This window comes from Coregonus lavaretus, assembly GCF_964263955.1.
Source record: "Coregonus lavaretus genome assembly, contig: HAP1_SCAFFOLD_4887, whole genome shotgun sequence".
Lineage (NCBI taxonomy): Eukaryota > Metazoa > Chordata > Actinopteri > Salmoniformes > Salmonidae > Coregonus > Coregonus lavaretus.
The window spans coordinates 13,575-41,295 of record NW_028166795.1 but is presented as its reverse complement, the minus strand read 5'-3'; the positions used below and the strand labels follow the sequence as shown (position 1 = coordinate 41,295).

The window sequence follows — 27,721 nt, the reverse complement described above, 5'->3', positions numbered from 1 at the left end:
GACACTGAATGACTTTGTGCCTGTGTTTAGCAGGGTAGCTGGCTAGTTAGTCCATTTATTTGACAGGTACAGCCTTTTCAGAGCTATGGAGGCCCTTATCCCTGTCATCAACAAATTACAAGATGTGTTTAATACAGTTGGCGCGGACATTATCCAGCTGCCGCAGATTGCTGTTGTTGGAACGCAGGTAAGAATCGCTAGCCAGCCAGCTAGCTAGCTAGCATGCTCTCGCCACAGAGTTTCTTAACCAGTTGTATTCACTCTTACGTCGTTAGGTAGCTACTGCGGTCTATCACGCAGTTCCACTCATGGAACATATAAATGTGGTTACGTGTGCTCTGTTTTCAAGGAAAGGTTATCTAACGTTAGTTAATTAGCTCTGGCTAGCTACTATCACGCTAGTTAGATTTTTAGCTAGCTAGTTAGCACTATTGTGAGCAGCTGTATAGTTAGCTAGCGCGAATTTGACAGGCAGTGCAACCTGGCTAACTACCCCGTACCCATGTAACATACTACTATGTTAATCCGCAGGTGTCATAAGCCGTGACCAAAGTCAAGCAAACAACTAGTTAGAGGTGATTTTAAAAATCAAGTCATTAAATTGACATGTTACACTGTTCTGGGTAGTTTACACTGTCACTGGTATCCATTCTTCTCCTAGCCTTGGAAGACTTGAATATTTTTCAATAAATGTGAACATAATTGAAGTCTTCCAAGGCATCTGCTTTGTCTTATTTCTTGAATTACCATCCATTTGCCTAGATGAACAGAGATGAACTACATGAAATAGGCTACACCTGTACCCACTCTCCACACAGCTGTTGTAGGTGTTGCATAACAGGTTTACAGTAGCAGCCATCCCCTCCCAGGCATGTTTACTTCCACTGATTTGCTAAGAGGATGTCACTGTCTCAGCCCTTTGGCAACCTCTGAACCGAAAGTGCCACGGTGACAAGAAGGCAGCCATAGGATGTTTCCCCAATCATCTGGCCTCCAGAGTGTGTCTGCATTGTCTTGTTACTGCTTTTCAAAGGACAGATTCACAAAGAGGGGTTCATTTGAAAAATCCTTGAAATCCCTGTCTCTTTCAGTTCTATTTTTACCACATGACCGAGCGCAAACTAAAATAGGTCAACTACAGCCAGGCGCAGCTGAGGTGAGATCAGGCAGGTTCAAATCAATGTTGTGGAAAGATTTCACACTTGCGTAGCCTCAGTTGTACTTTGTAAGTGATGCTGACTTGTGTTGTTTACCAGCTCACGTTTACTTTTTGTATTGTAACTGATTCTGCCTGTGTTTCTGTCTCCAGAGCAGTGGGAAGAGTTCAGTGCTAGAGGCTCTGGTGGGCAGAGACCTTCTGCCCCGGGGTACTGGCGTCGTCACCCGTCGGCCCCTCATCCTCCAGCTGGTCCACGTGGACCCAGAGGACCGCAGGAAGACCAGCGAGGAGAATGGTACTGTGAAACACGACACTCCGTCACTGCTCTAGGGTTGTACAATTCTGGGATGCTTCTCATCAAAGTTCCCATGTTTTTCAGAAACCCTGGTTGGAGTATTCCCTCTCTGCTTAGGCTATTTCCTTCTGATTCTGGAATGAAATCCTCCAACCAGGGTTTCTAAAAAACCTGTGAACTTTGAGAAAGCGACATTCTGCTGGCGGCTGCTCTGTGTCTCTCTAACAGGTGGTGGTGTTGTTGTAATCCTTCCTGTCCCTCTCATGTCTCCACTCCTCAGATTACTATTTAAACCACTCTAGTTGAATGCGTGTCCTATTGTGACTTTCTCTGTTCATTTGTGTGTGATCTAGGTTTGTGTGATATGCTGTGTTTTGATGCTCTGTGTGCCTGTGTGTTTCTGACTCTGGTTGGCCAGCCTTTTCTAGAAGAAGAAGTCTGGTAGAGCGGCTTAGGCCAGGACATGTTGTTATGAATGACTGCACCAGGAATAATGTCATGGTGCATGATTCAGTTGGACTGTGAGAAGTGCCATGTCAACTCAGCAGTTAATGAAGTCTGCAGTCACAGCAGTGGGCTAGCTAGCAAGTATCTAGCCGTAAATTAGGCATATAACCTTCAACGTGGTTTCCCTTATCTATTTAAATTCTACAGGAACCTGAATGTTCTTAAATAGCCACCAAGTCACAACAACGTGCAATGTCAAGATACTCTATCCACAATGACATCCAAGACATTTAAACGCAAAACCAGCTTATGTCGTTGGAGATATGCCACTATTAGGCTTTCCCCAATAGAATGACAAATGTAGTAAACCTTGCCTCGTTTGAGACATTCTGCACTATAGGCTTAGTGCTTGAGTCTGCCCTGCTGCTGGGAATGGTCACGACATGAAGGATGACGTAAAATACTGCATTGCTGCAGATGGCCATGAAGCAGGAGCTGCAGCTAGCATCTAGGCTAACTACTAACCCCTCTCTCCTGTCATCTGATCTCTTCTGAACCACAGACCCCAATGCCTGGAGAAACATGCGCCTTTACAAAGGTCTCCTTTTCCTTGTTCCCATATTGCCTGTTGTCTGTGTCCAATCAGCAGCTTCTTACTCTAGTCTAGGCCTACCTCTTTCTGCTGGCCCCGTTTTGCCCCTCTCCCATCCTGCCTATTAGCCTTTTGTTTTTCTGGCTAAATGAAGCTGCCAAACCTTGTGGTTTAGCTTGATTCAGCGAATCAAGTCCAATAAGGTCAAACTCTGATTCAGACAAAACACTTGATTTTCTGTATGAGGAAAGGACGTCTAAGAAAAACTATTTTGGAGTGCATGGTCACAGTGTCATAACTTAGTTGGTGGTAAGTATGGCCCTTAAGGGCAAATAACATTTTATGTTCCAATTCACGCCCATTTTAAATATGCTGAAAAACAAACAAACTGCTTATAGCTAACTAACAGCTGAGCCACCACCCTGTTTATTTGGTTTTCATAGTTTGGTAAGTAATTATTTCAGTTGAATTAATCCAACTAATACGTGCATTATTAGTTTTGTTTATGAAAGGTGTTTGGTAGCTAGGTAGTAGTAATGCCTATTCCTGTGTTTCCCATAATGCACCAACCATGCTTCTCTGTCTTTTCTCACAGCAGGCATATTTTCTTTGCTTTTGTCAAAAACAACATTTCTCACTGTATTGTTTGTGTGTTCAAATCTCTGGCCATATGCCTCTGGTTTATCGGCCCGCAGAATGTATTCCCATCCCAGCTGAACAAACAAATAGGTCTACATCCTCCCTTTAGACACCAGTCAACATGATGACAGTTTAATAACAACACCATGTGCCGGTTTCCAAGACACAGATGAAGCCTAGACCTTGACTAAAATCGGGTACAATGGAGAGTCCCCGTTGAAATAGTTTTTCAGTCTAGCCCTAGGCTTAATCTGTGTCTGCGAAACTGTCCCTAAGAGCAGGCTACTAGGGCCCACTCCAAATGACATCTGGCAGATAGACTGAGACTGCCTTGTTATATTCCCACAGGCGTCGACGGAGAGGAATGGGGCAAATTTCTACACACCAAAAACAAGGTAGGCTATGTCTCAGTGCTAAAAATGCCTCCGAGGTAGTCTCTGTGTTGGTTCAAAGCCAGCAGGTTGCTGACTAAGCAAAGCACTCCTTCAGCTTTCTGTTCTTCTCAGTGGAGTTCCCGTTCACTGCCACAAATAGACACGCAGCTTAAATATTTGATAAACCTAATCAGATATAAACACACGGTAGGTTATTGCAGGGTTTCCCAAACTCGGTCCTGGGGCCCTCCCTGGGTGCACGTTTTGGTTGTTGCCCTAGCACTACACAGCTGATTCAAATGACCAACTCATCATCAGCCTTTGATTATTATTTGAATCGGCTGTGAAGTGCTAGGGCAAAAACCACAACGTGTGCCCAGGGGGGGGGGCTCCAGGACTGAGTTTGGGAAACCCTGGGCTATTGTGTTTATTTATTCACGGAGTTCATATTGGAATAGCTAGATGTTTTGTGTCTGTAGAGGAACTTTCTCTAAGTCACATGATCAGCCACAAACCCTCTCTCAGTCACAGGCTAGAAAGATGTAAGCACGCGTCAGGAACAGAGAAGGCCTTGTGACGTGCTATACTGTAAATTGCATTGATTCTGTGGCTGATAGAGGATTGTTTTTTTCTTATCTTCATGCTTACATTTGTAAGATCAGATTACATTTCTTTTGATGTTGTGTCCAGATCATATTTAAATTGATGTCATGTGTCATATGCAGCTATAGTATATAAACCCTAATGTAATCATTTGTTATTCCACACAGTGCCCATTAAGGTCAAATTTGCTTTGTTTTTAGATCTACACAGACTTCGACGACATCAGGCTCGAGATCGAAGCTGAAACGGAAAGAGTTTCTGGCAATAACAAGGTATGTCAACAACAAAATAATTTGGTGCAAAGGTAGTCCCCAACAATGTCAAACACTTGTTATCATTGCCAACTGCTAAACTGACATTTCTGTTTGTTTTCTTCCAGGGAATCACTGATGAGCCCATACACCTGAAAATCTTCTCCCCTCACGTAGTCAACCTCACGCTGGTGGATCTGCCAGGTATCACAAAGGTACACAGAAAGAAAAGCCTTTTTATTTCAAATGTAAATGCTGATCGAGTTGGTTTGAACCCACCACAAAACTTAGTTAGCCTGCTGAGCTAAAGGCATTAGCTCTGGGAGGTAATGCAAGTCTTCAGAGCTCAGGCAAGGTTACTCGTCTTGTAAGCATGGTTCACTGAACCATCTCTCTTTCCAGGTACATTGAAGGAGACAGAACCCCAAGTATGGTTTGAAATATGATATGAGCAGGCTACGTTGACAGTGTGTGTATGTCTACCCAGGTCCCGGTGGGAGACCAGCCCAAAGACATAGAGGTGCAGATCAAAGACTTGATCGTGAAGCACATCTCTAACCCCAACTCTATCATCCTGGCTGTGACTGCTGCCAACACAGACATGGCCACCTCAGAGGCCCTCAAAGTGGCGCGCGAGGTCGACCCTGATGGTAAACACCTTTCTCTCTTTTTCTCGCTCGGTCTCACTTTCTTTCTTCTCTTTGTGTGTAGCTGACGGTCTCTCTCTCTTTGCCTCTCTCTCTTCCATACGCTCTCTCTCTCTTGCTCTCCCACTCCCTCTCTCCCGCTCTCTCTCTGTTAATCTCAATTGGCTGTCTCCTACAGTGGTTTCTCAATCTTTTAATCCTTATATCAGAAATGCCATGGCATAAACCGCCTTCCAAAACCCCTTGATTACCTGGATGTAGGATACACCGCCTGCTAAAACCCCTTGATTACCTGGATGTAGGAAACACCGCCTGCCAAAACCCCTTGATTACCTGGATGTAGGATCCCCCTGCCTGCCAAAACCCCTTGATTACCTGGATGTAGGATCCCCCTGCCTGCCAAAACCCCTTGATTACCTGGATGTAGGATCCCCCTGCCTGCCAAAACCCCTTGATTACCTGAATGTAGGATACACTGACTGCGAAAACCCCTTGATTACCTGGATGTAGGATACACTGACTGCGAAAACCCCTTGATTACCTGGATGTAGGATACACTGACTGCGAAAACCCCTTGATTACCTGGATGTAGGATACACTGACTGCGAAAACCCCTTGATTACCTGGATGTAGGATACACTGACTGCGAAAACCCCTTGATTACCTGGATGTAGGGCCAGGAGTTTCTCATGATGGGGGGACCTGATCCTAGATCAGCACCCCTACTCTGATACGCTTTATGAATACGAGTTCTGCTGTTTGTGTCGCTGTGTGTAGGCAGGAGGACGTTGGCTGTGGTGACCAAACTGGACCTGATGGATGCTGGGACAGATGCCATGGACGTACTGATGGGCCGAGTCATCCCTGTCAAACTGGGCCTCATAGGAGTGGTCAACAGGTCTGCACCTTTACAAAATACACTTCAGTCTCTAACATGTTGAATAGAGCAGAACTTCAGCCTTCTGGGAAATCCTGCATATATTTTGAAGGGAGAGAATTTACTCTCCTTGTCCTCGTGTATCGAAGGGTGCTAGAAGCCAACAGTCACTCAGGATCAAAATGGAAAAAGGTTTAGAATGTTCTTTAACGCTACAATGTCATCAAAAAACTCACAGTCCCACCCTTATTTATTTTTCCAAGGAGTCAGCTTGACATCAACAATAAGAAGTCAGTGGCTGATGCCATCCGTGATGAATATGCCTTCCTACAGAAGAAGTACCCCTCCCTCGCCAACAGAAATGGAACCAAATACTTGGCCAGAACGTTGAACAGGTATGAAAATAGAAACGTATTAGGAAAAACAAGGCCTCAACAGAAGACAACTTTTGAGGTTTGAAACCGTTTGACCAACTTCTGATTTTGGAGTGTAATGTCACTCTAACGAGTCACTTTCGTTGTGGACGACATCATGTTGTCTGTTTCTTTTTTCTTCTTCTTCTTCTCTTTGTTGCCAGGTTGTTGATGCACCACATTAGAGACTGTCTCCCGGAGCTGAAGACTCGTATCAATGTGCTGGCGTCCCAGTACCAGTCCCTGCTGAGTAGCTACGGTGAACCTGTAGAGGACCAGAGCTCTACTCTGCTGCAGCTCATCACCAAGTTCGCTGCAGAGTACTGCCACACCATCGAGGGCACCGCCAAGTACATAGAGACAACAGAACTGTGAGCAACTTACTCTTCTTTCTCTTAAAAAAAGGGGTGAATTCCTACTCTTTAGTGTTTTTTTCCCATTTATATGAAGAGAAAAGCAGGAAGCATGGAAATAACCTCTTTCAAACATCCTTGCACCTCTACTAGTTGCCAGAAGGTGGCGCCAGTACAAATTGAGCATCACAAGTAAAACAATTGGATGCTTTTGCAGTCCAATGTAGGAGGTGGTAGATTAGTTAGGCTAGATTAACTAGTCTACTACTTTGATCTTTCAGTTACAAATCGAAAGCTTGCGACTATAAGGTTCTATCTGCAAAAAGATGGTTCTGAGATAATTGGCTTTAAAGTTCCAAAACCCCATTGGTTTGAATGTCAGCAATTTTTATATATTTTTTACATAACAATTGGGGTATTTAGATGACTATATAGGAAGAACAAGGCTGTCAACTCAATTTTTTACAAATGCAGATAGAACCTTATAGTCCCAAGCTCTCAAAATGACAAAATTGTTGTTCTCTTTCAGGTGTGGTGGAGCACGAATCTGTTATATTTTCCATGAGACGTTTGGTCGGACGCTGGAGTCCGTAGACCCGCTGGGAGGTCTGACCACCATAGACGTGCTAACAGCTATTAGGAATGCTACAGTGAGTTGTGTGCTCTGTAGAGCCTCACATATGTTGGGATCCATGTTCATTTCAAGTACAATGATGGAATGTTCAGCGTTTTGATGATCCGTTTGACACATCTGTTTTAGGGTTAAGGTTGATGGTTTAGCTTGAGTTCAAAGCAGAAAAAGACACATTTACTTTCTCTCAAGAAAATTAACAGTGACAGAGTTGTGTGTTAGCCAGAGACTGCTGGGTAATGTAGTCTCTCTCTCTCTCTCTCTCTGTAGGGCCCGCGGCCTGCCCTGTTTGTGCCCGAGGTGTCATTTGAGCTGCTGGTGAAGAGACAGGTGAAGAGACTGGAGGAGCCCAGCCTGCGCTGTGTGGAGCTGGTTCACGAGGAGATGCAGAGGATCATCCAGCACTGCAGCAACTACAGCACACAGGTAGAGGGACACGTGCACACACACACACACACACACACGCACACAGGTAAGTACACTCCGTTTTGGCAAGATGGTGGCCAACAGACACGGTCGCCTTGTTCCTAGCTCCTAGCCAACTTTGCAGTATTTTTTTTTTTTTTTTGTATTATTTCTTACATTATTTGCTCAAAATGTTTCTTGTATTTTTACCTACAGCCGGAAATAACTTTTGGATATTAGATTGGCGGTCACTTACCAGAAATGTGAGCAGAAATGTTGACTTCCCTGACCTGGATCCTTTGTTTTGAACTTCCGGAGGCAGCTCTAGTCATCCCGGGGGACGTCGGAGAAGAGGTAGAAGGAGTGGGGCCCTAGTCAGACTCCGGCGGCGTGCATACCATCCACCGCCTCTCAGTTTATCACTCACTAACGTTCAGTCCCTGGACTAAGTGTGTTAACGCGCACAAGGCTGCCTGCCCAGACGGCATCCCAAGCCGCGTCTTCAGAGCGTGAGTGTTTACGGACATATTCATTCTCTCCCTATCCCAGTCATTGTTCCTGTACCCAAGAAAGCGAAGGTAACTGAACTAAATGACTCGCCCCGTAGCACTCACTTCTGTCATCTTTAAGTCCTTTGAGAGGCTAGTTAAGGATCATATCACCTCTACCTTACCCGACACCCTAGACCCACTACAATTTGCATACCGCCCCAACAGATCCACGGACGACACAATCGCCATCACACTGACCTATCCCACCTCGACAAGATAAACACCTATGTAATAATGCTGTTCATCGACCACAGCTCAGCCTTCAACACCATAGTGCCCTCCAAGCTCATCACTAAGCTCAGGGCCCTGGGTTTGAACCCCTCCTTGTGTAATTGGGCCCACACCATGTGGTGAAGGTAAGCAACAACACCTCTGCTACGCTGATCCTCAACATGGGGGCCACGCACGTCTCCAACTTAATGAAGTTTGCTGACCACACAATAGTGGTAGACCTGATTACCAACAACGATGAGACAGCCTACAGGGAGGAGGTGAAAGCCCTGGCGGACTGGTGCCAGGAAAAATAACCTCTGCCACAACGTCAACGAAACTAAGGAGCTGATTGTGGACTACAGGAGACTGCAGAGAGCATGCCCCCATCCACATCAACGGGCTATAGTGGAGAGGGTCAAAAGCTTCAAGTTTCTTGGCGTGCACATCACTGACAACCTGAAATGGTCCCTTCACACAGACAGCGTGGTGAAGAAGGCACAACAGCGCCTCTTCAACCTCAGACCCTCACAAACTTCTACAGATGCACCATTGAGAGCATCCTGTCGGGCTGTATCACCGCCTGGTACGGCAACTGCACTGCCCGCAACCGCAGGGCTCTCCAGAGGGTGATGCAGTCAGCCCTGCGCATCACCGGGGGTATACTGGCTGCCCTCCAGTACCTCTACAGCACCCGGTGTCACAGGAAGGCCAAGAACATCATCAAGGACCTCAGCCACCCAAGCCACGGCCTGTTCACCCCGCTACCATCTAGAAGGCGGAGACAGTACAGGTGCATCAAAGCTGGAAACGAGAGACTGAAAAACTTAAATCTCCAGGCCATCAGACTGTTAAACAGTCACCACTAGCCGGCCTCCGCCCAGTACCCTGCCCTGAACCTTAGTCACTGTTCTAGCTGGCTATCACCCAGTATTCTACCCTGCACTTTAGAGACTTCTGCCCTATGTACATAGTCATTGAACACTGGTCACTTTAATAATGTTTACATACTGTTTAACCCACTTTATATGTATATACTGTATTATAGTCATTGCTCATCCTATATAACTACTGCTGTACACACCTTTTCTATTCATATACTGTCAATTCTTTCTTTACACACGTTGCACTCACCGGACAGTTTATTAGGTACACCCTTCTAGTACCGGGTCGGGCCCCACTTTGCCTCCAGAACCCCCTGAATTCTTCGGAGGACATGGATTGTACCAGTCATAAAAAGTTCCACAGGGATGTTGGTCCATGCTGACGTGATAGCATCACTCAGTTGCTGCAGATTGGACAGCGGTACACCACCGCCACCAGCCTGTACCGTTGACACCAGGCAGGATGGGTCCATGCACTCATGCTGCTTATACCAAATCCTGGCTCTGCCATCAGCATGAATCAACAGTAACTGAGAGTCGGACCAGGCAACGTTTTTCCACTCAGTTGTCCAATGTTGGTGATCACGTGCCCACTGGAGCTGCTTCTGCTTGTTTTTAGCTGATAGTAGTGGAACCCGATTTGGTCGTCTGCTGCAATAGCTCATCTGTGACAAGGATCACCAAGTTCTTCGCACCATTCTCGGTAAACCATAGACACTGTCGTGCGTGAAATACTGGATCCGGCATGCCTGGCACCGATGATTATACCACGCTCAAAGTCGCTTAGGCCACTCGTTTTTGACCATTCTAACTTTAAATCGAACAGTAACTGAATGCCTCGATGTCTGCCTGCTTTATATAACAAGCCACAGCCATGTGACTAACTGTCTGTATGAGCGATCAATTTTCGTGAACGGGGTGGTGTACCTAATGAACTGGCCAGCGTGTGTGTAATATACAGTACCAGTCAAAAGTTTTAGAACACTTACTCATTCCAGGGTTTTTCTTTATTTTTACTATTTTCTACATTGTAGAATAATAGTGAAGACGTGGTCCTCTGTAGCTCAATTGGTAGAGCATGGCGCTTGTAACGCCAGGGTAGTGGGTTCGATCCCCGGGACCACCCATACGTAAAAATGTATGCACACATGACTGTAAGTCGCTTTGGATAAAAGCATCTGCTAAATGGCATATTATTATAAAACTATGAAATAACACATATGGAATCATCTACCGGTAGTAACCAAAAAAGTGTTAAACAAATCAAAATATATTTTATATTTGAGATTCTTCAATGTAGCCACCCTTTGCCTTGATGACAGCTTTACACACTCATACCACGGGTATGACAAAACATTTATTTTGACTGTTCTAATTACGTTGTTAACCCGTTTATAATAGCAATAAGGCACCTCAGGGGTTTGTGGTATATGGCCAATATACCACGGCTAAGGGCTGTATCCAGGCACTCCGCGTTGCATTGTGCATAAGAACAGCCCTTAGCCGTGGTATATTGGCCATATACCACACCCCCTAGGGCCTTATTGCTTATCTATATAATATATATATGTGTATATATATGTGTGTGTATATATATATATATATATATATATATATATATATATATATATATATATATATATATATATATATATATATATATATATATATATGTATATATATATGTATGTATGTATGTATATTTTGGTCTCTGACTGCTTGTTCTGATATTTGTAGTATTTATTTGGGGGGGGGGATGTGTATTGGTTTTTGTATTGCTAGATATTACTGCACTGTTGGAGCTAGACACTTAAGCGTTCGCTGAAACTGCGATAACATCTGCAAATCTGTGTACGTGACCAATAAACTTTGATTTGATTTGCAGCAACTACAGCACAGGTAGGTTGTTCGTTCACACACACATTCACATCAACAACACTGCTTTGACTCTAGTCATCTGGCCAGTCACTGAGTGTTGCATCGCTCTCTAGGAGCTGCTGAGGTTTCCTAATCTCTGTGATGAGTTGCATCTCTCTCTCGGAGCTGTTGAGGTTTCCTAAGCTCTGTGATGGGTTGCATCTCTCTCTAGGAGCTGCTGAGGTTTCCTAATCTCCATGATGAGTTGCATCTCTCTCTAGGAGCTGCTGAGGTTTCCTAATCTCTGTGATGAGTTGCATCTCTCTCTCGGAGCTGTTGAGGTTTCCTAAGCTCTGTGATGAGTTGCATCTCTCTCTAGGAGCTGTTGAGGTTTCCTAATCTCCATGATGAGTTGCATCTCTCTCTCGGAGCTGTTGAGGTTTCCTAAGCTCTGTGATGAGTTGCATCTCTCTCTAGGAGCTGTTGAGGTTTCTAAGCTCTGTGATGAGTTGCATCTTTCTCTCTCGGAGCTGCTGAGGTTTCCTAAGCTCTGTGATGAGTTGCATCTCTCTCTCTCGGAGCTGCTGAGGTTTCCTAATCTCCATGATGAGTTGCATCTCTCTCTAGGAGCTGCTGAGGTTTCCTAATCTCCATGATGAGTTGCATCTCTCTCTAGGAGCTGCTGAGGTTTCCTAATCTCCATGATGAGTTGCATCTCTCTCTAGGAGCTGCTGAGGTTTCCTAATCTCCATGATGAGTTGCATCTCTCTCTAGGAGCTGCTGAGGTTTCCTAATCTCCATGATGAGTTGCATCTCTCTCTAGGAGCTGCTGAGGTTTCCTAATCTCCATGATGAGTTGCATCTCTCTCTAGGAGCTGCTGAGGTTTCCTAATCTCCATGATGAGTTGCATCTCTCTCTAGGAGCTGCTGAGGTTTCCTAATCTCCATGATGAGTTGCATCTCTCTCTAGGAGCTGCTGAGGTTTCCTAATCTCCATGATGAGTTGCATCTCTCTCTAGGAGCTGCTGAGGTTTCCTAATCTCCATGATGAGTTGCATCTCTCTCTAGGAGCTGCTGAGGTTTCCTAATCTCATGATGAGTTGCATCTCTCTCTCGGAGCTGTTGAGGTTTCCTAAGCTCTGTGATGAGTTGCATCTCTCTCTCTCGGAGCTGTTGAGGTTTCCTAAGCTCTGTGATGAGTTGCATCTCTCTCTCGGAGCTGTTGAGGTTTCCTAAGCTCTGTGATGAGTTGCATCTCTCTCTCTCGGAGCTGTTGAGGTTTCCTAAGCTCTGTGATGAGTTGCATCTCTCTCTCTCGGAGCTGTGAGGTTTCCTAAGCTCTGTGATGAGTTGCATCTCTCTCTCTAGGAGCTGCTGAGGTTTCCTAAGCTCTGTGATGAGTTGCATCTCTCTCTCGGAGCTGTTGAGGTTTCCTAAGCTCTGTGATGAGTTGCATCTCTCTCTCGGAGCTGCTGAGGTTTCCTAAGCTCTGTGATGAGTTGCATCTCTCTCTAGGAGCTGTTGAGGTTTCCTAAGCTCTGTGATGAGTTGCATCTCTTCTCTCGGAGCTGTTGAGGTTTCCTAAGCTCTGTGATGAGTTGCATCTCTCTCTCGGAGCTGTTGAGGTTTCCTAAGCTCTGTGATGAGTTGCATCTCTCTCTCGGAGCTGTTGAGGTTTCCTAAGCTCTGTGATGAGTTGCATCTCTCTCCTCGGAGAGCTGCAGGTTCCTAAGCTCTTGATGGATGCTCTCTCTCTAGGAGCTGTTGAGGTTTCCTAAGCTCTGTGATGAGTTGCATCTCTCTCTCGGAGCTGTTGAGGTTTCCTAAGCTCTGTGATGAGTTGTATCTCTCGCTCTCTCTCTCGGAGCTGCTGAGGTTTCCTAAGCTCTGTGATGAGTTGCATCTCTCTCTCTCTAGGAGCTGTTGAGGTTTCCTAAGCTCTGTGATGAGTTGTATCTCTCGCTCTCTCTCTCGGAGCTGCTGAGGTTTCCTAAGCTCTGTGATGAGTTGCATCTCTCTCTCTCGGCGCTGTTGAGGTTTCCTAAGCTCTGTGATGAGTTGCATCTCTCTCTCTCGGAGCTGCTGAGGTTTCCTAAGCTCTGTGATGAGTTGTATCTCTCTCTCTCTCTAGGAGCTGTTGAGGTTTCCTAAGCTCCATGATGCCATAGTAGAAGTGGTCACATCCCTCCTCAGGAAAAGGTTACCAGTCACCAATGAGATGGTGAGTCTTTTCGGTTACACTTTAGAATAATTTTAATGAATAAGCCATTATAAATGTTTGTAAATGCTCTCTGATCCACTACAATAACCCACAAACCCTATAGATTGAATGTATAGTAGAATACTGTCTGTTTGCTGTCCTTAAGTGTACCAAATCAAATTTCCTGTCTTTCTTTTCAGGTTCATAACCTGGTGGCCATCGAGTTGGCTTATATTAACACCAAACACCCTGACTTTGCTGATGCCTGTGGCCTCATGAACAACAACATAGAGGTAATGAACATTGTTCACAAAGTTGGAAACTGCTTCTTTCAATTTGACTTAATTTAGTATTTTCTTATTGTCTTATACAGTATATGAAGTGTTTTACTTAATGAAATCATGTGGTTGTGTCTCAGGAACAGAGACGCAACAGAATGAGAGAGCTGCCCTCATCTGTTCCTCGGGATAAGGTAACAGACTGTCATGTGGTTAGGATTTGTTTGATTGCTACAAAATGTACTGTTTTCTCTGTTTCTTTATGGCTCCCAGTCTACCCTTTAGAGCAGCACTAGAAGCCATAGTCCTATGCCTTTCCCTTTCCCTAGGCCTTTCCCTTTCCCTAGGCCTTTCCCTTTCCCTAGGCCTTTGCCTTTTCCTAGGCCTTTTCCTAGGCCTTTTCCTAGGCCTTTTCCTAGGCCTTTTCCTAGGCCTTTCCCTATGCCTTTTCCTAGGCCTTTGCCTTTCCCTAGGCCTTTCCCTTTCCTTATGTCATTCCCTAGGCCTTTCCCTAGGCCTTTATCTTTCCCTATGCCTTTCCCTAGGCCTTTCCCCAGGCCTTTTCCTTTCCCTAGGCCTTTCCCTAGGCCTTGCCCTTTCCCTAGGCCTTTTCCTTTCCCTATGTCTTTCCCTGTCTTTCCCTTTCCCTATGCCTTTCCCTATGCCTTTCCCTATGCCTTTCCCTAGGCCTTTCCCTATGCCTTTCCCTTCCTTAGGCCTTTCCCTATGCCTTTCCCTTCCCTATGCCTTTCCCTTCCCTATGCCTTCCCTATGCCTTTCCCTATGCCTTTCCCTATGCCTTTCCCTATGCCTTGCCCTTTCCCTTTCCCTAGGCCTTTTCCTTTCCCTATGTCTTTCCCTGTCTTTCCCTATGCCTTTCCCTTCCCTATGCCTTTCCCTTCCCTATGCCTTTCCCTTCCCTATGCCTTTCCCTTCCCTAGGCCTTTCCCTAGGCCTTTCCCTTTCCCTAGGCCTTTCCCTTTCCCTAGGCCTTTCCCTTTCCCTATGCCTTTCCCTATGTCTTTCCCTTTCCCTAGGCCTTGCCCTTTCCCTATGCCTTTCCCTATGTCTTTCCCTTTCCAAGCTCAGTTAATTTCTACTACTGCTACTTTTTACTTCCTCTAGTCTTCTGTCCACTCCTTTCACTCTCTCTGCTCTCTCTTCACCCCTCTCTTCCTCTTTCACTCTCTCTGCTCCCTATGTCTTTCCCTATGTCTTTCCCTAGGCCTTTCCCTATGTCTTTCCCTTTCCAAGCTCAGTTAATTTCTACTACTGCTACTTTTTACTTCTTCTAGTCTTCTGTCCACTCCTTCCTCTTTCACTCTCTCTGCTCTCTAGTACTTTAAGGGCCCAGGTGGTCAGTCTCTCTCCCCCACTGATCTTCCTCCCCCAGAAGGAGAAGGACCCAAGGTGTGTCCCTGTGTCACTCAATGCCTGCCTGCATCCTAACTCAACCAAGGCTTAATTTCAATTAAGTTAATTTAGGAAGTTAACTTTAAGTAAAATTGACAGTCGTCAATTCAGAAGTAAATGAAATGGAATTCCTCCTGACCCCAACCCACCCTCATTCTCCCCTCCCCAACCCCTGTAGACCGGAAGACCCTACTTTGTGTATGAGGCAATTCTGTGTTCCCCTTCTCTAGTCCTCTTCAGTGTCCAACAAATATGTATTTTGATAAATTGAAAGTCCCCCACCCCTCTGAGGATGAACTACATTTCCCATCTAGTGTCTCCTCCCGGCATGTGTGCTTCTGTACAGAGGAAGGGTCCCTGGACTGAAGGCTTTGTACTATATGTGACCCTGCAGCTGTCAGAATGCAGTTTGTTCCAAAATCTCAGTATATCTACAGACAGGACTGTATAGTCTGTAGATGTTACATCATACCAGACAGGCTGATGTAACAGCCTGGAGAGAAGCATGCTTTTTAGGAATACATTGTCACACGTGTATGATTGCTGTTCTTTATAAAATAGATGCTCTTTATAAAATAGATATTTTAATCTCAAGGAGACTGTATAAATGAAAGGTTGAATAAACGAAAAAATTATAAACCTCTTGCCATGATCTCTAACCATGCTGTCTGTGTCTATTTCCCCGTCTCCAGACTGCAGGTGGTGGTCCCCAGGGAGACCAGGACGGAGGGACAGGGAACTGGAGGGGCATGCTGAAGAAGGGAGAGGAGGGGATGGGTGGAGACAAGTCCATGCTCCAGACCTCTAACCCCGCCAGCCCACAGAGGGGCCATGCTGTCAACCTGCTGGATGTGGTGGGTAGTAGCATCAAGACAGAAAGCTTTAGCCTACTTTACAAAATCATTTTTAAAAAATCTAACAAATCTATTTCTTAGGAGTAAAACGTAATGCCAAGCAACCACATGACCTCAGACTTTTTGAGTTGTCAGTAATTGGTCTGTTTGTGTCCTTGTATCCCCAAGCCAGTTCCTGTTTCCAGGAAACTATCGGCCAGAGAGCAGAGGGACTGTGAGGTCATCGAGAGGCTTATCAAGTCCTACTTCCTCATCGTCAGGAAAAACATCCAGGACAGGTATGGTGCCGCTGTGTTCTACTTCCTGTTGTTAGACTCCCCTCCTGTGATTTCTAGAAATCAAATTTCTACTGTTGTCTTTTCACCTGCTTTTAAGAAATTGAGAAAGTCCCTCACTCTTTCATCCACCCTTTGTCTATACACTGAGTGGACAAAACATTAGGAACACTTTCCTAATACTGAGTTGCACCCCCTTTTGCGCTCAGAACAGCCTCAATTTGTCGGAACATGGACTCTACAAGGTGTTGAAAGCGTTCCACAGGGATGCTGGCCCATGTTGACCTCAATGCTTCCCACAGTTGTGTGAAGTTGGCTGGATGTCCTTAGGGTGGCGGACCATTCTTGATGCACACGGGAAACTGTTGAGCGTGAAAAACCCAGCAGCGTTGCAGTTCTTGACACGCAAACCGGTGCGCCTGGCACCTATTGCTGTTAGGTTCTGACAAACAGAGTAAAACTCAAGGACGACTAGTAAAGCTCAAACCAAGTTTATTCACCCAATGGGTCAAACAGCTGAAAAGACAAAGACATGTTTCCACCAGCACAAGTATTTATACCCGCCTATTAGGCGGAGTCTCCTCCTTACACATTTAGACAGCCAATACATCTCTGTTGCTAGGCAGGAACTTAGGTGGTGTGTGTGTGTAATAGAACTGTTCCTTGTCATTTCATCTGACCTGACCTCGGTCCGAATTCTTCACTCCTCCCTACTCCACGGCTATCCAACCTGATCAGTGACTGAAACCAGACTGTTGCCATTTGCCCCTCTCTATAGGATACATGAGATTTAACGCTAACATCTTCTGCAGAATGTCAACTTTCTGCACTCCCCCTTTCTCACTCAGTAACTTTCCATACACCTGGTTCTCATCCACCCTCCATTGACCCCAACAGATACATTCATTTAAAGTAATGTAAAGTAATCAACTTCAAGTATTTCAAGCTAGAATCCAACACTACCATACCCCAGTTCAAAGGCACTTAAATATTGTCTTGCCCATTCACCTTCTGAATGGCACACATACACAATATACGTCTGACAGGTGACATCAATAAGGGATCATAGCATTCACCTGGTCAGTATGTCATGGAAAGAGCAGGTGTTCCTAATGTTTAGTACACTCAGTGTACTTCTCTCTCCTTTTGCGCTCCCTCCTGCAGCGTGCCCAAGGCGGTGATGCACTTCCTGGTGAACCATGTGAAGGACAGCCTGCAGAGTGAACTGGTGGGCCAGCTGTACAAGGCTGGTCTGCTGGACGACCTGCTCACTGAGTCTGAAGACATGGCCCAGAGACGCAACGAAGCTGCAGACATGCTCAAGGTACAGTGTGTGTGTGTGTAGAACCTGCTCACCGAGTCTGAAGACATGCTCAAGATACACGCCTGGGATTAGTTGCAGAACTATGGGAGTTTGAAATATGGCAGAAGTGTTTTTGGGGCAGTAACTCCCAGCACCACAAATGAGAAGCTTGGTAGTGTGTGTTAACCATCTTCAAAAGTGAGTTCTGTGAAAAGTGATCTAACTGCTGCTAGAATATAGCAGATGTTGGGACAAACTGTGACCTCCAGCTTTGACATCACTGGGGGTGTTTTGTTTCTGTATGAATTTGCTCATCTAAACAGGCTTTTCCACTCTGTGTCCACAGGCCTTGCAGAAAGCTAGTCAAGTGATTGCCGAGATCAGAGAAACACACCTGTGGTGATGACCTCTACCTCCATACACTCCCCCCCCCCCCCCCACAAGGACCCTAAACCCTTCCCCCTAAGCCCTAAGCCCTGTTCTGTCTCAAACCTACTTGGACTGCAGAGACGGCGAACTTGGAAATGCACTGGTGTCACAATTTGTGTTTTTATTGTGTCTCAATTCTCCATCCTCCTCCTAAAGTTTGCACTTCCACACTCCCCTGTCATGGTTTTAAAAGCAATGGATTGGTGTAAGCACCGGCTGGAGGGAGTTTCCACTGTTTTGTTAAATCCATGACCGGATAAGTGTAAAAGTGCACACTTCTGGAGAATCGGGACGCAGATTTGAATAAAGTTGTGTGATGTATTATAGGGACCTGACCTATACGAAGGGCAGTAAATACAGAATCAGTCTTCACCTGCACCACACCACACACCAAATGATCTTTCATATGTAAGTATAGTATTATATTGATGAACATGTAAGGTGTGAGGCCTACCTACCGAATAATGTAGAGTTAAATTAAAGATGTTTACTCTAGTTTCTGGCTTGCTGTAATGTATGCTTGCGATGCGACTTGTAAATGCTGTCTGTCTTCATCATGGTTACAGATTTACATTTATATTTGAGTCATTTAGCAGACGCTGTTATCCAGAGCGACTTACAGTTAGTGAGTGCATACATTTTCATACTGGCCCCCCGTGGGAAACGAACCCACAACCCTGGCGTTGCAAGCATCATGCTCTTCCAACTGAGCGACACGGGGCCCATATTCTATATAGATCTATTTTCTCGCATGTCTATGCTACTGCTGAAAATGTCCTTACATGGTAACAATCCCTCATTTGTGTTGTTGATATTTACAAAGAGCAGAAAAGTGCCACTCTGATGTAGAATAAGTGTTGGTTATTGGTTGGCGTGAATGCACCATAGTGCAGCTGCATACCGTACACTTCTATGTTCTCTGAATGTGATTTCATGTCTTTTTTCACCTAACAATGCTACACCCAGTCCTATGTGGGTTGTTTTGACTCGTGACTGTACGTCTGTCACTGAAAGTGTTTGCAAGTTATCTAGTGTATTGATAAGGTCATGTGTACTACTATGTTGATATGAATAATGATAATTTGTTGTAATAGTAGGCTATGTGAATTTATGAAATACCCACAATACCATGTGGGAAAACGATCAGTAGTAAAAGTAGAACGGTCAGTGCAGGGCTGAATTGTGTGGCAACATCTAATTTGAAGTGACAGGTTTATTCTGTATATTCTCAAAAAGGGGTACCAGGGTTGAGTGACTCATTTATTGACTTGGTACATGTGATCCATTCTGACGTTATGCCATAATGATGAACACGTATACAGACACATTATTATCGTGGATGGATCTCCAGTCACGGCTGTCTGCCCTTGACCATGGCGGCAGCTCCTTTACCTCACCCGGCCCATCTTCTTGCCGCGACCTTTGGCGCTGAGAGGGGCAGGATAGGGTTAAAAAAGCTGAATGGCTTGGCAGCCAGGTAGTCAGCCCAGTAGTGAAAGTCTCTGCTGCAGCACTTTCCTGCATACTGATTATTTAACTCTTCACCCTTGAAGTGTGCACTTGTTCACTCCCCCTCATACAAGGGGGAGTCAGAGAATCCGACGGCAAAAGTGGTACACTTATGGGTCAAGTGTGAATTAGTTTAATGGTTTCAGTCAGTCCATCAGTTACACAGGCTTTTAGTTATTTTGGCTTGATTTTTATGATGGAATGGTTGTATTGTGCTTCAATTTCAGACCAGACCATCTTGGCAGTTTGTATCGTGACCACTTACAACGTTTTGAAGCTATCGTGCAGTGACAATGCTACATACAATGCAGACACACACAGAGACGGACACAGGCGGTGTAAGCGATGGTCATGGCTATTTCTTTGGTTTCAATCAGGTTTTCTGTTACAATGTCTAATAGAGTGATTGGCAATGAATGATAAATGCTTGTTCCACTGGTAAATAAATGACTGTCCCTGCTTGGGAGTTTGAAAGGAATGATGGGAAATGGAGTTGTTGATGGAATGGCAACCAGTGAGTCCAATTAAAACGAAAACCACTATTCTGGGTCTTGTTCATTAGGCACGAAATGGAAGAAACTGTTCCAAAATGTACTCTGTACTCATCCAATAAGAGATGCTTGTCTGTTCTGTATTCTACTTGTTTTTCCATTTTGTACCCTAATAAACACGAATTCTGATGTCCCTCAAAGTCCAAAATTCTGGACTGCCGTGTTACTTACCTCTGGTGGTCCTGGACCCGAGTGAGAAGCTGGTTAATCTGTAAGGACACACAAGACTTGCTGTAAGCGTTTAAACAACACTTTTTAGTTACTGTGGAAGAAACCTGCACAGGTGGAGTCCATCTGAGAGGTGGAGAGGAACCCAGGAACGGGATGATACTATAGACCTCAGAATTCACCTGTAGTTTAACCTGTTCACTAGTACTGTAGTTCACCTTTCATGTACCGACCAGGGTTGGGGTCAATTCAGGAAGTACTTTCAAATTCTAAGTCTCTTAAATGTTTTTCAATAAGGAAAATGTCGAATTGGAATTTGGTTTACTTTCTGAATTGAAATGGAATTGACCCCAACCCTTGTACCCACTGCCTGGGACCTCTCTCATTGCCATCCGAAAGCAGACAAGACTATCTCGCAGTATTCCCCAGATCCCAGGGAGGTTGAGAGGAGAAAGGAACCCAGGAACTTGCCGATGTATTTCATTGAGGGTGACTGTTGCATACTCGTTTCTGTGTTAGGTCTAGGTGACTTACATCATACTTCTGTTTCTTGAGTTTCTCACTGAGGTCAAACTTCTCTGCCTCCAACTCCATCATCCACTGCCACATCTCACTGGCCTTCTCCCTGTCGGGCAACAGTGGATCAGAACACTTGCTTTCTTGCCCCAAAGAACCTTTGTTGTCTCACTGAAGAATCTACATCACTCTAAACCATTCAGATAGTCATGTTCAGTCATAAAATGAAAAACGTCAGACATAAACCATCATAAATAATTATGATAACACTGTCAGCTTTTCTGAGGACAGGCAAATTCTGAATATGAACTATGACATACTTGAGTTTGTCCTCATTCAGATGGTCGATGTTGAGAGGTTTCCTTCGGTCAGCAAGAATCTTCTTCTTCTTCTCCCTCTCTGTCTGTTTCTTGGCTCCTTTGCGGTTTTCGCTCTGAGCATTGAAAAATGGGAAATACGATTGTTCTCAGAGATTTTGTGTATATACACTACCGGTCAAAAGTTTGGACACTGCTACTCATTCAAGGTTTTTTTAAAATATATTTTTTTAAATATTTTCTACATTGTAGAATAATAGTGAAGACATCAAAACTATGAAAAAACACATATGGAATCATGTAGTAACCAAAAAAGTGTTAAACAAATCAAAATATATTTTATATTTGAGATTCTTCAAATGTCCACCCTTTGCCTTGATGACAGCTTTGCACACTCTTGGCATTCTCTCAACCAGCTTCATGAGGTAGTCACCTGGAATGCATTTCAATTAACAGGTGTGCCTTCTTAAAAGTTCATTTGTGGAATTTCTTTCCTTCTTAATGCGTTTGAGCCAATCAGTTGGGTTGTGACAAGGTAGGGGGGGTATACAGAAGATACCCCTATTTGGTAAAAGACCAAGTCCATATTTTGGCAAGAACAGCTCAAATAAGCAAAGAGAAACGGCAGTCCATCATTACTTTAAGACATGGAGGTCAGTCAATATGGAACATTTCAAGAACTTTGAAAGTTTCTTAAAGTGCAGTCGCAAAAACCATCAAGTGCTATGATGAAACTGGCTCTCATGAGGACTGACACAAAAATGGAAGACCCAGAGTTACCTCTGCTGCAGAGGATAAGTTCATTAGAGTTACCAGCCTCAGAAATTGCAGCCCAAATAAATGCTTCACAGAGTTCAAGTAACAGACACATCTCAACATCAACTGTTCGGAGGAGACTGTGAATCAGGCCTTCATGGTCGAATTACTGCAAAGAAACAACTACTAAAGGACAGAAATAAGAAGAGACTTGCTTGGGCCAAGAAACATGAGCAATGGACATTAGACCGGTGGACATTTGTCCTTTGGTCTGGAATCCAAATTGGAGATTTTTGGTTCCAACCGCCGTGTCTTTGTGAGACGCGGTGTGGGTGAACGGATGATCTCCGCATGTGTATTTCCCACCGTAAAGCATGGAGGAGGAGGTGTTATGGTGTGGGGGTGCTTTACTGGTGACACTGTCTGTGATTTATTTAGAAGTCAAGGCACACTTAACCAGCATGGCTACCACAGCATTCTGCAGCGATACGCCACCCCATCTGGTTTGGGCTTAGTGGGACTATCATTTGTTTTTCAACTGGACAATGACCCAACACACCTCCAGGCTGTGTAAGGGCTATTTGACCAATAAGGAGAGTGATGGAGCGCTGCATCAGATGACCTGGCCTCCACAATCTCCTGACCTCAACCAAATTGAGATGGTTTGGGATGAGTTGGACCCCAGAGTGAAGGAAAAGCAGCCAACAAATGCTCAGCATATGTGGGAACTCCTTCAAGACTGTTGGAAAAGCATTCCAGGTGAAGCTGGTTGAGAGAATGCCAAGAGTGTACAAAGATGTCATCAAGGCAAAGGGTGGCTGCTTGAAGAATCTCAAATATAAAAAATATTTTGATTTATTTGTTTAACACTTTTTGGGTTACTACATGATTCCATTTGTCTTATTTCATAGTTTTGATGTCTTCACTATTCTACAATGTAGAAAATACTAAAAATAAAGAAAAACCCTTGAATGAGTAGGTGTTCTAAAACTTTTGACCGGTAGTGTATATTTTTTAAATCAAAATATTTTGGAGGAAATGTTCATTGCCCCACATTACTTGGATGCTTCCGTTACACTATTATCAATATCTTTATGATAAAGAATACGCAGGTTTTTAAAAATGTTTTTGGAGATACCTTCTGCTGGACACCTCCATACTGGTGGGTCATGTTGGTGAGAGCCTTCTTCTTCTTGGCGTCATCATCATGCTTCCTACGCTGGTCCTCTGCCTCCTTCCTTTCCTTCTCCTCCTGCACACGGAGCATTAGGGAAGAAAGATACAGAGCATTAGGGAAGAAAGACACGGAGCATTAGGGAAGAAAGACACTGAGCATTAGGAAAAAAAAGATACAGAGCATTAGGGAAGAAAGACACGGAGCATTAGGGAAGAAAGACACGGAGCATTAGGGAAGAAAGACACTGAGCATTAGGGAAAAAAAGATACAGAGCATTAGGGAAGAAAGACACGGAGCATTAGGAAAAAAAAGATACAGAGCATTAGGGAAGAAAGACACTGAGCATTAGGAAAAAAAAGACACAGAGCATTAGGGAAGAAAGACACGGAGCATTAGGAAAAAAAAGATACAGAGCATTAGGAAAGAAAGACACTGAGCATTAGGAAAAAAAAGACACAGAGCATTAGGGAAGAAAGACACGGAGCATTAGGAAAAAAAAGATACAGAGCATTAGGGAAGAAAGACACTGAGCATTAGGGAAGAAAGACACTGAGCATTAGGGAAGAAAGACACAGAGCATTAGGGAAGAAAGACACGGAGCATTAGGGAAGAAAGACACGGAGCATTAGGAAAAAAAGATACAGAGCATTAGGGAAGAAAGACACTGAGCATTAGGTAAGAAAGACACGGAGCATTAGGGAAGAAAGACACAGAGCATTAGGGAAGAAAGACACGGAGCATTAGGAAAAAAAAGATACAGAGCATTAGGGAAGAAAGACACTGAGCATTAGGGAAGAAAGACACGGAGCATTAGGGAAGAAAGACACGGAGCATTAGGGAAGAAAGACACTGAGCATTAGGAAAAAAAGACAGAGCATTAGGGAAGAAAGACACGGAGCATTAGGAAAAAAAAGATACAGAGCATTAGGGAAGAAAGACACAGAGCATTGGGGAAGAAAGACACGGAGCATTAGGAAAAAAAAGATACAGAGCATTAGGGAAGAAAGACACTGAGCATTAGGAAAAAAAAGACACAGAGCATTAGGGAAGAAAGACATGGAGCATTAGGAAAAAAAAAGATACAGAGCATTAGGGAAGAAAGACACGGAGCATTAGGAAAAAAAAGATACAGAGCATTAGGGAAGAAAGACATGGAGCATTAGGGAAGAAAGACACGGAGCATTAGGGAAGAAAGACACAGAGCATTAGGAAAAAAAAAGATACAGAGCATTAGGGAAGAAAGACACTGAGCATTAGGGAAGAAAGACACGGAGCATTAGGGAAGAAAGACACGGAGCATTAGGAAAAAAAAGATACAGAGCATTAGGGAAGAAAGACACTGAGCATTAGGAAAAAAAGACACAGAGCATTAGGGAAGAAAGACATGGAGCATTAGGGAAGAAAGACACGGAGCATTAGGGAAGAAAGACACGGAGCATTAGGGAAGAAAGACACGGAGCATTAGGGAAGAAAGATACGGAGCATTAGGGAAGAAAGATACAGAGCATTAGGGAAGAAAGACACTGAGCATTAGGGAAGAAAGACACTGAGCATTAGGGAAGAAAGACACTGAGCATTAGGGAAGAAAGACACGGAGCATTAGGGATGAAAGACAGAGCATTAGGGAAGGAAGACAGAGCATTAGGGAAGGAAATATCTAGCAAGATCCATCATAGAAATTACATCCACAACCTGTTGCCACGTTGGCCATTAGAAGTTATATTGTTTTAGTCATATGTGGTCCTGTGTGGGTCAGTTGGTAAGAGCGTGCAACACACAGGTTGTGGGTTCAATTCCAGCATAGAACACACATTGGCTAAGTGTCATAATGGAGAGAAGACTCACCGCAACCCTGACCTGCCTCTCTTTCTCTCGCTCTGCACGAACCCTCTGCTGCTCTGCCCTCTCCGCACGACGTTTCTCCTGCACACGCACACACACACACGCACAGACTCAGTGACAAAGTCATTATGTGTCGCGTTGCCATGTTTCTAGGAACAGTGAAAGAACATTCACTCTCCAGATTCTAAAATGGCCGACTCACAATCCTGTTGACGAGAGTGATGAGCTCCTCTTCTTCCTTCTTCCTCTGGATGAAGTGAGACTCGATCAAAGACTGGAGCTCAGATAGGTCCTTCTCCTGACGCTTCCTGTGGATGTCCTGACCACCACAAGGAAGAATCAGATTAAGTAATAAGAGTTGTGTGTTTTGGTAAGACATAATATACACGTAATACACCCTGAAAATAGTCATTTCCCTAGTTAGACGTAATCTTTTATTGACTTTCTGTACCTCTCATTTGCTTCATTTTAACAGGAGACAGTTGGAGCACATCTGTCACAAATGGTAAGTTCGTTTTTTTATCATGATGTGTGTGTAGCATTGGAGGCTGCTGAGGGGAGGACGCCTCATAATGAATGGCTGGAACGGAGCAAATGGAATGGCATCAAACACATGGAAACCATGGAAACATTTGTTTAATGTATTTGATACCATTCCACCTATTCCACTCCAGCCATTACCACGAGCCCATCCTCCCCAATTAAGGTGCCACCAACCACCTGTGGTGTGTGTGTGTGTGTGTGTGTGTGTGTGTGTGTGTGTGTGTGTGTGTGTGTGTGTGTGTGTGTGTTTATGTGATTCAACTTACATCAAAATCCACTTTCTCGCCATCAGGCATCTTTGGCACAGAGATGTTTGGCACAAACCTATGGAAATGAAAATTGTGTGTCTAGAGTATATGTAATCTCAATTTGAGCATTTCAGTAAATGTCACATTATCTTTCAACATCATTTATAATGTAACGTATAATCTGTCAGGGGAAAATAAAAAAAGAGCCACCCAGAAACACTTGGAGGCAGTGTTGCCAACTTAGCGACTTTGTCGCTATATTTAGCGAGTTTTCAGACCCCTCTAGCGACACATTTTCATAAAAGCGACTAGCGACAAATCTAGCGACTTTTTCTGGTGTTATTGGAGACTTTTGGAGACTCTGATGTGAAAGCACGTATCATTCTTACTCTTCTCAACGAGCAGCGGGTGCTGCCGTGGGCCCGGGCCCGGGCCCCACCCCCGTCCCAAAGCACTCACAGGCGGCCCACGGCCCAGTCCTCGCGCAGCAGTCCCTCCCAGCTGCAGTCAGAGCAGGAGATGTTCACCCCTCCCCGTCCAGACTGCAAATGAATCGCGCATGCGGGAAGCCGCCGCTGGCTGATCCCGCCCTGGCTTACATTCAGGGCGGGATGTAAATGTAGGGTGTTTTTTTACTCACTTTTTGTCTCTCCCACAACGTTATTCCTCTCTCCTACAGCGTCCATCACAATTACATGCACATGTACTATTATTTTTTATTTTTTACAAATGGGCCTGGGGTGACCAGTGGATCTGTTTACCCTTCTCAGCTTTAAGACCTAAACCAAAGCAAGGGCTCTTTTCAACCCGCATCGTGGAAGTTCAGCTTTACAGCGTGATTTAAATTTAAAGGCAGTGTTCCCGCTTTAGGAGAGACTGCATTCACGGTGAACGCTGCATATGTCGGTTCAATTGGAAATTAACTTTACATTTCTATTGCGGAATCTGTAACGCTTCAGCGTTACATCTTAAATCATAGTCTGTCAAATTCATTCATGATTTAGGGGTAATCTAAAAACTTACTTTGGTTTGGGCTTGGATCCATCTGTAATAAAGGACAGTGACTCTCTTAGCTTGATCATATCATACAAAAGGTTGTAAGCATTATTAGAAGGATTTCATGTTAATCAGGATAGAATAGTCCTTTTGAAGTTGTAGGGGATGGGGTCATAAAAGTATAATTGTGTAATAAAATATACAGGGCATTTGCATATACACAAGCAGTGAATCTTTCAAATTGACAAAAATGATAAAACATTTCTCAAATCGCCACTAATCTAATTCATTAAAATGATTTGAGTAAAATCTCAATTTATTGACAGACTTACAGACAAAGCAATCTTACCTTCTTCCTCCCTTCACAAAAGAAGTGGCGTGAAAACAAAATAAATATTTGATTAGTTTGATATAGTGGAAGGTTTTAAAACATTAAATATATATAATAATAATAATAATAATAATACAAATACATATGATACTTACTGCACTTCCTCCACTTCTTCTGTGTCTGACATTTTGTTTTATCTGAACCCTAAAATACAAGATACAACTTTACTTGAGTACATGATAATGCTATAAGAGTAAGCCATACAGGATAACAACACATTGTAGACTAGGCTACTATCATCACCTCCCAGCACTCAATCTTTCTCACACAGCACTCAATCTTTCTCACACAGCACTCAATCTTTCTCACACAGCACTCAATCTTTCTCACACAGCACTACATCATTCTCACACAGTATTCAGTCAATCTCCCTCTCACAGCACTCCGTCTTTCTCTTGACATCTGAGGTATTGGCTCTGGCTTGCTGACTGGCTCAGAGGACATTGTCAGTCTGATCAATTACTTAGCTCGTCTTAGAAGAACACTATATATGCCTAAACTGTTTATTTAATGAGGGCTTGATCCAAACAAAATTGCACTCATCCATACTCCCTACTATAGATACAATGGGTCTACAGCAGGTCCTCTTCTGACCAGTGGAAAAAGAAACATACCTTTGTAACTGAGTCTAAACTGGGAATGGTGTCCAAGGACACCGTCTGCTTTAGGCACTAACAGGACAGTCAGTGATGTACTTTAGGACAGGTGGGCAGTCCCAGACCCTTCACCACTCATGAAATTGATCGTCATGTCATGCCTGGTGATGT

General features: G+C 44.2%; 2 protein-coding genes across 2 annotated transcripts; one reads left to right on the top strand and one right to left on the bottom strand.

Annotated features, from left to right (window-relative positions):
- On the top strand, positions 1-20,133 carry LOC311114301 (dynamin-1-like protein). Its single transcript, XM_084189559.1, has 18 exons — positions 1-187; positions 1,310-1,454; positions 3,481-3,527; positions 4,310-4,381; positions 4,489-4,575; positions 4,848-5,010; positions 5,785-5,905; positions 6,148-6,279; positions 6,462-6,668; positions 7,180-7,300; positions 7,552-7,707; positions 13,320-13,409; positions 13,589-13,681; positions 13,807-13,860; positions 15,772-15,933; positions 16,102-16,211; positions 17,373-17,532; positions 17,858-20,133. Exons 1-18 carry the CDS (start codon positions 86-88, stop codon positions 17,912-17,914), a joined length of 2,079 nt encoding a protein of 692 aa, XP_084045685.1. The 5' UTR covers positions 1-85; the 3' UTR covers positions 17,915-20,133.
- LOC311114299 (troponin T, cardiac muscle-like) lies at positions 19,329-26,649 on the bottom strand (the record flags this gene model as incomplete). Its single annotated transcript, XM_084189557.1, has 9 exons — positions 19,329-19,368; positions 20,172-20,209; positions 20,703-20,793; positions 21,005-21,117; positions 22,896-23,009; positions 24,780-24,857; positions 24,979-25,095; positions 25,586-25,643; positions 26,591-26,649. 9 exons carry the CDS (start codon positions 26,647-26,649, stop codon positions 19,329-19,331), a joined length of 708 nt encoding a protein of 235 aa, XP_084045683.1.
- Between the last annotated feature and the right edge of the window lie 1,072 nt (positions 26,650-27,721).

Bases quoted from the DNA above. Each gene is read 5' to 3' on its own strand.
- LOC311114301 (XM_084189559.1), top strand. From the start codon at position 86: ATGGAGGCCCTTATCCCTGTCATCAACAAATTACAAGATGTGTTTAAT. The intron at 4,576-4,847 runs GTACACAGAAAG...ATGTCTACCCAG, and splicing joins ATCTGCCAGGTATCACAAAG to GTCCCGGTGGGAGACCAGCC. The intron at 6,280-6,461 runs GTATGAAAATAG...CTTTGTTGCCAG, and splicing joins TTGGCCAGAACGTTGAACAG to GTTGTTGATGCACCACATTA.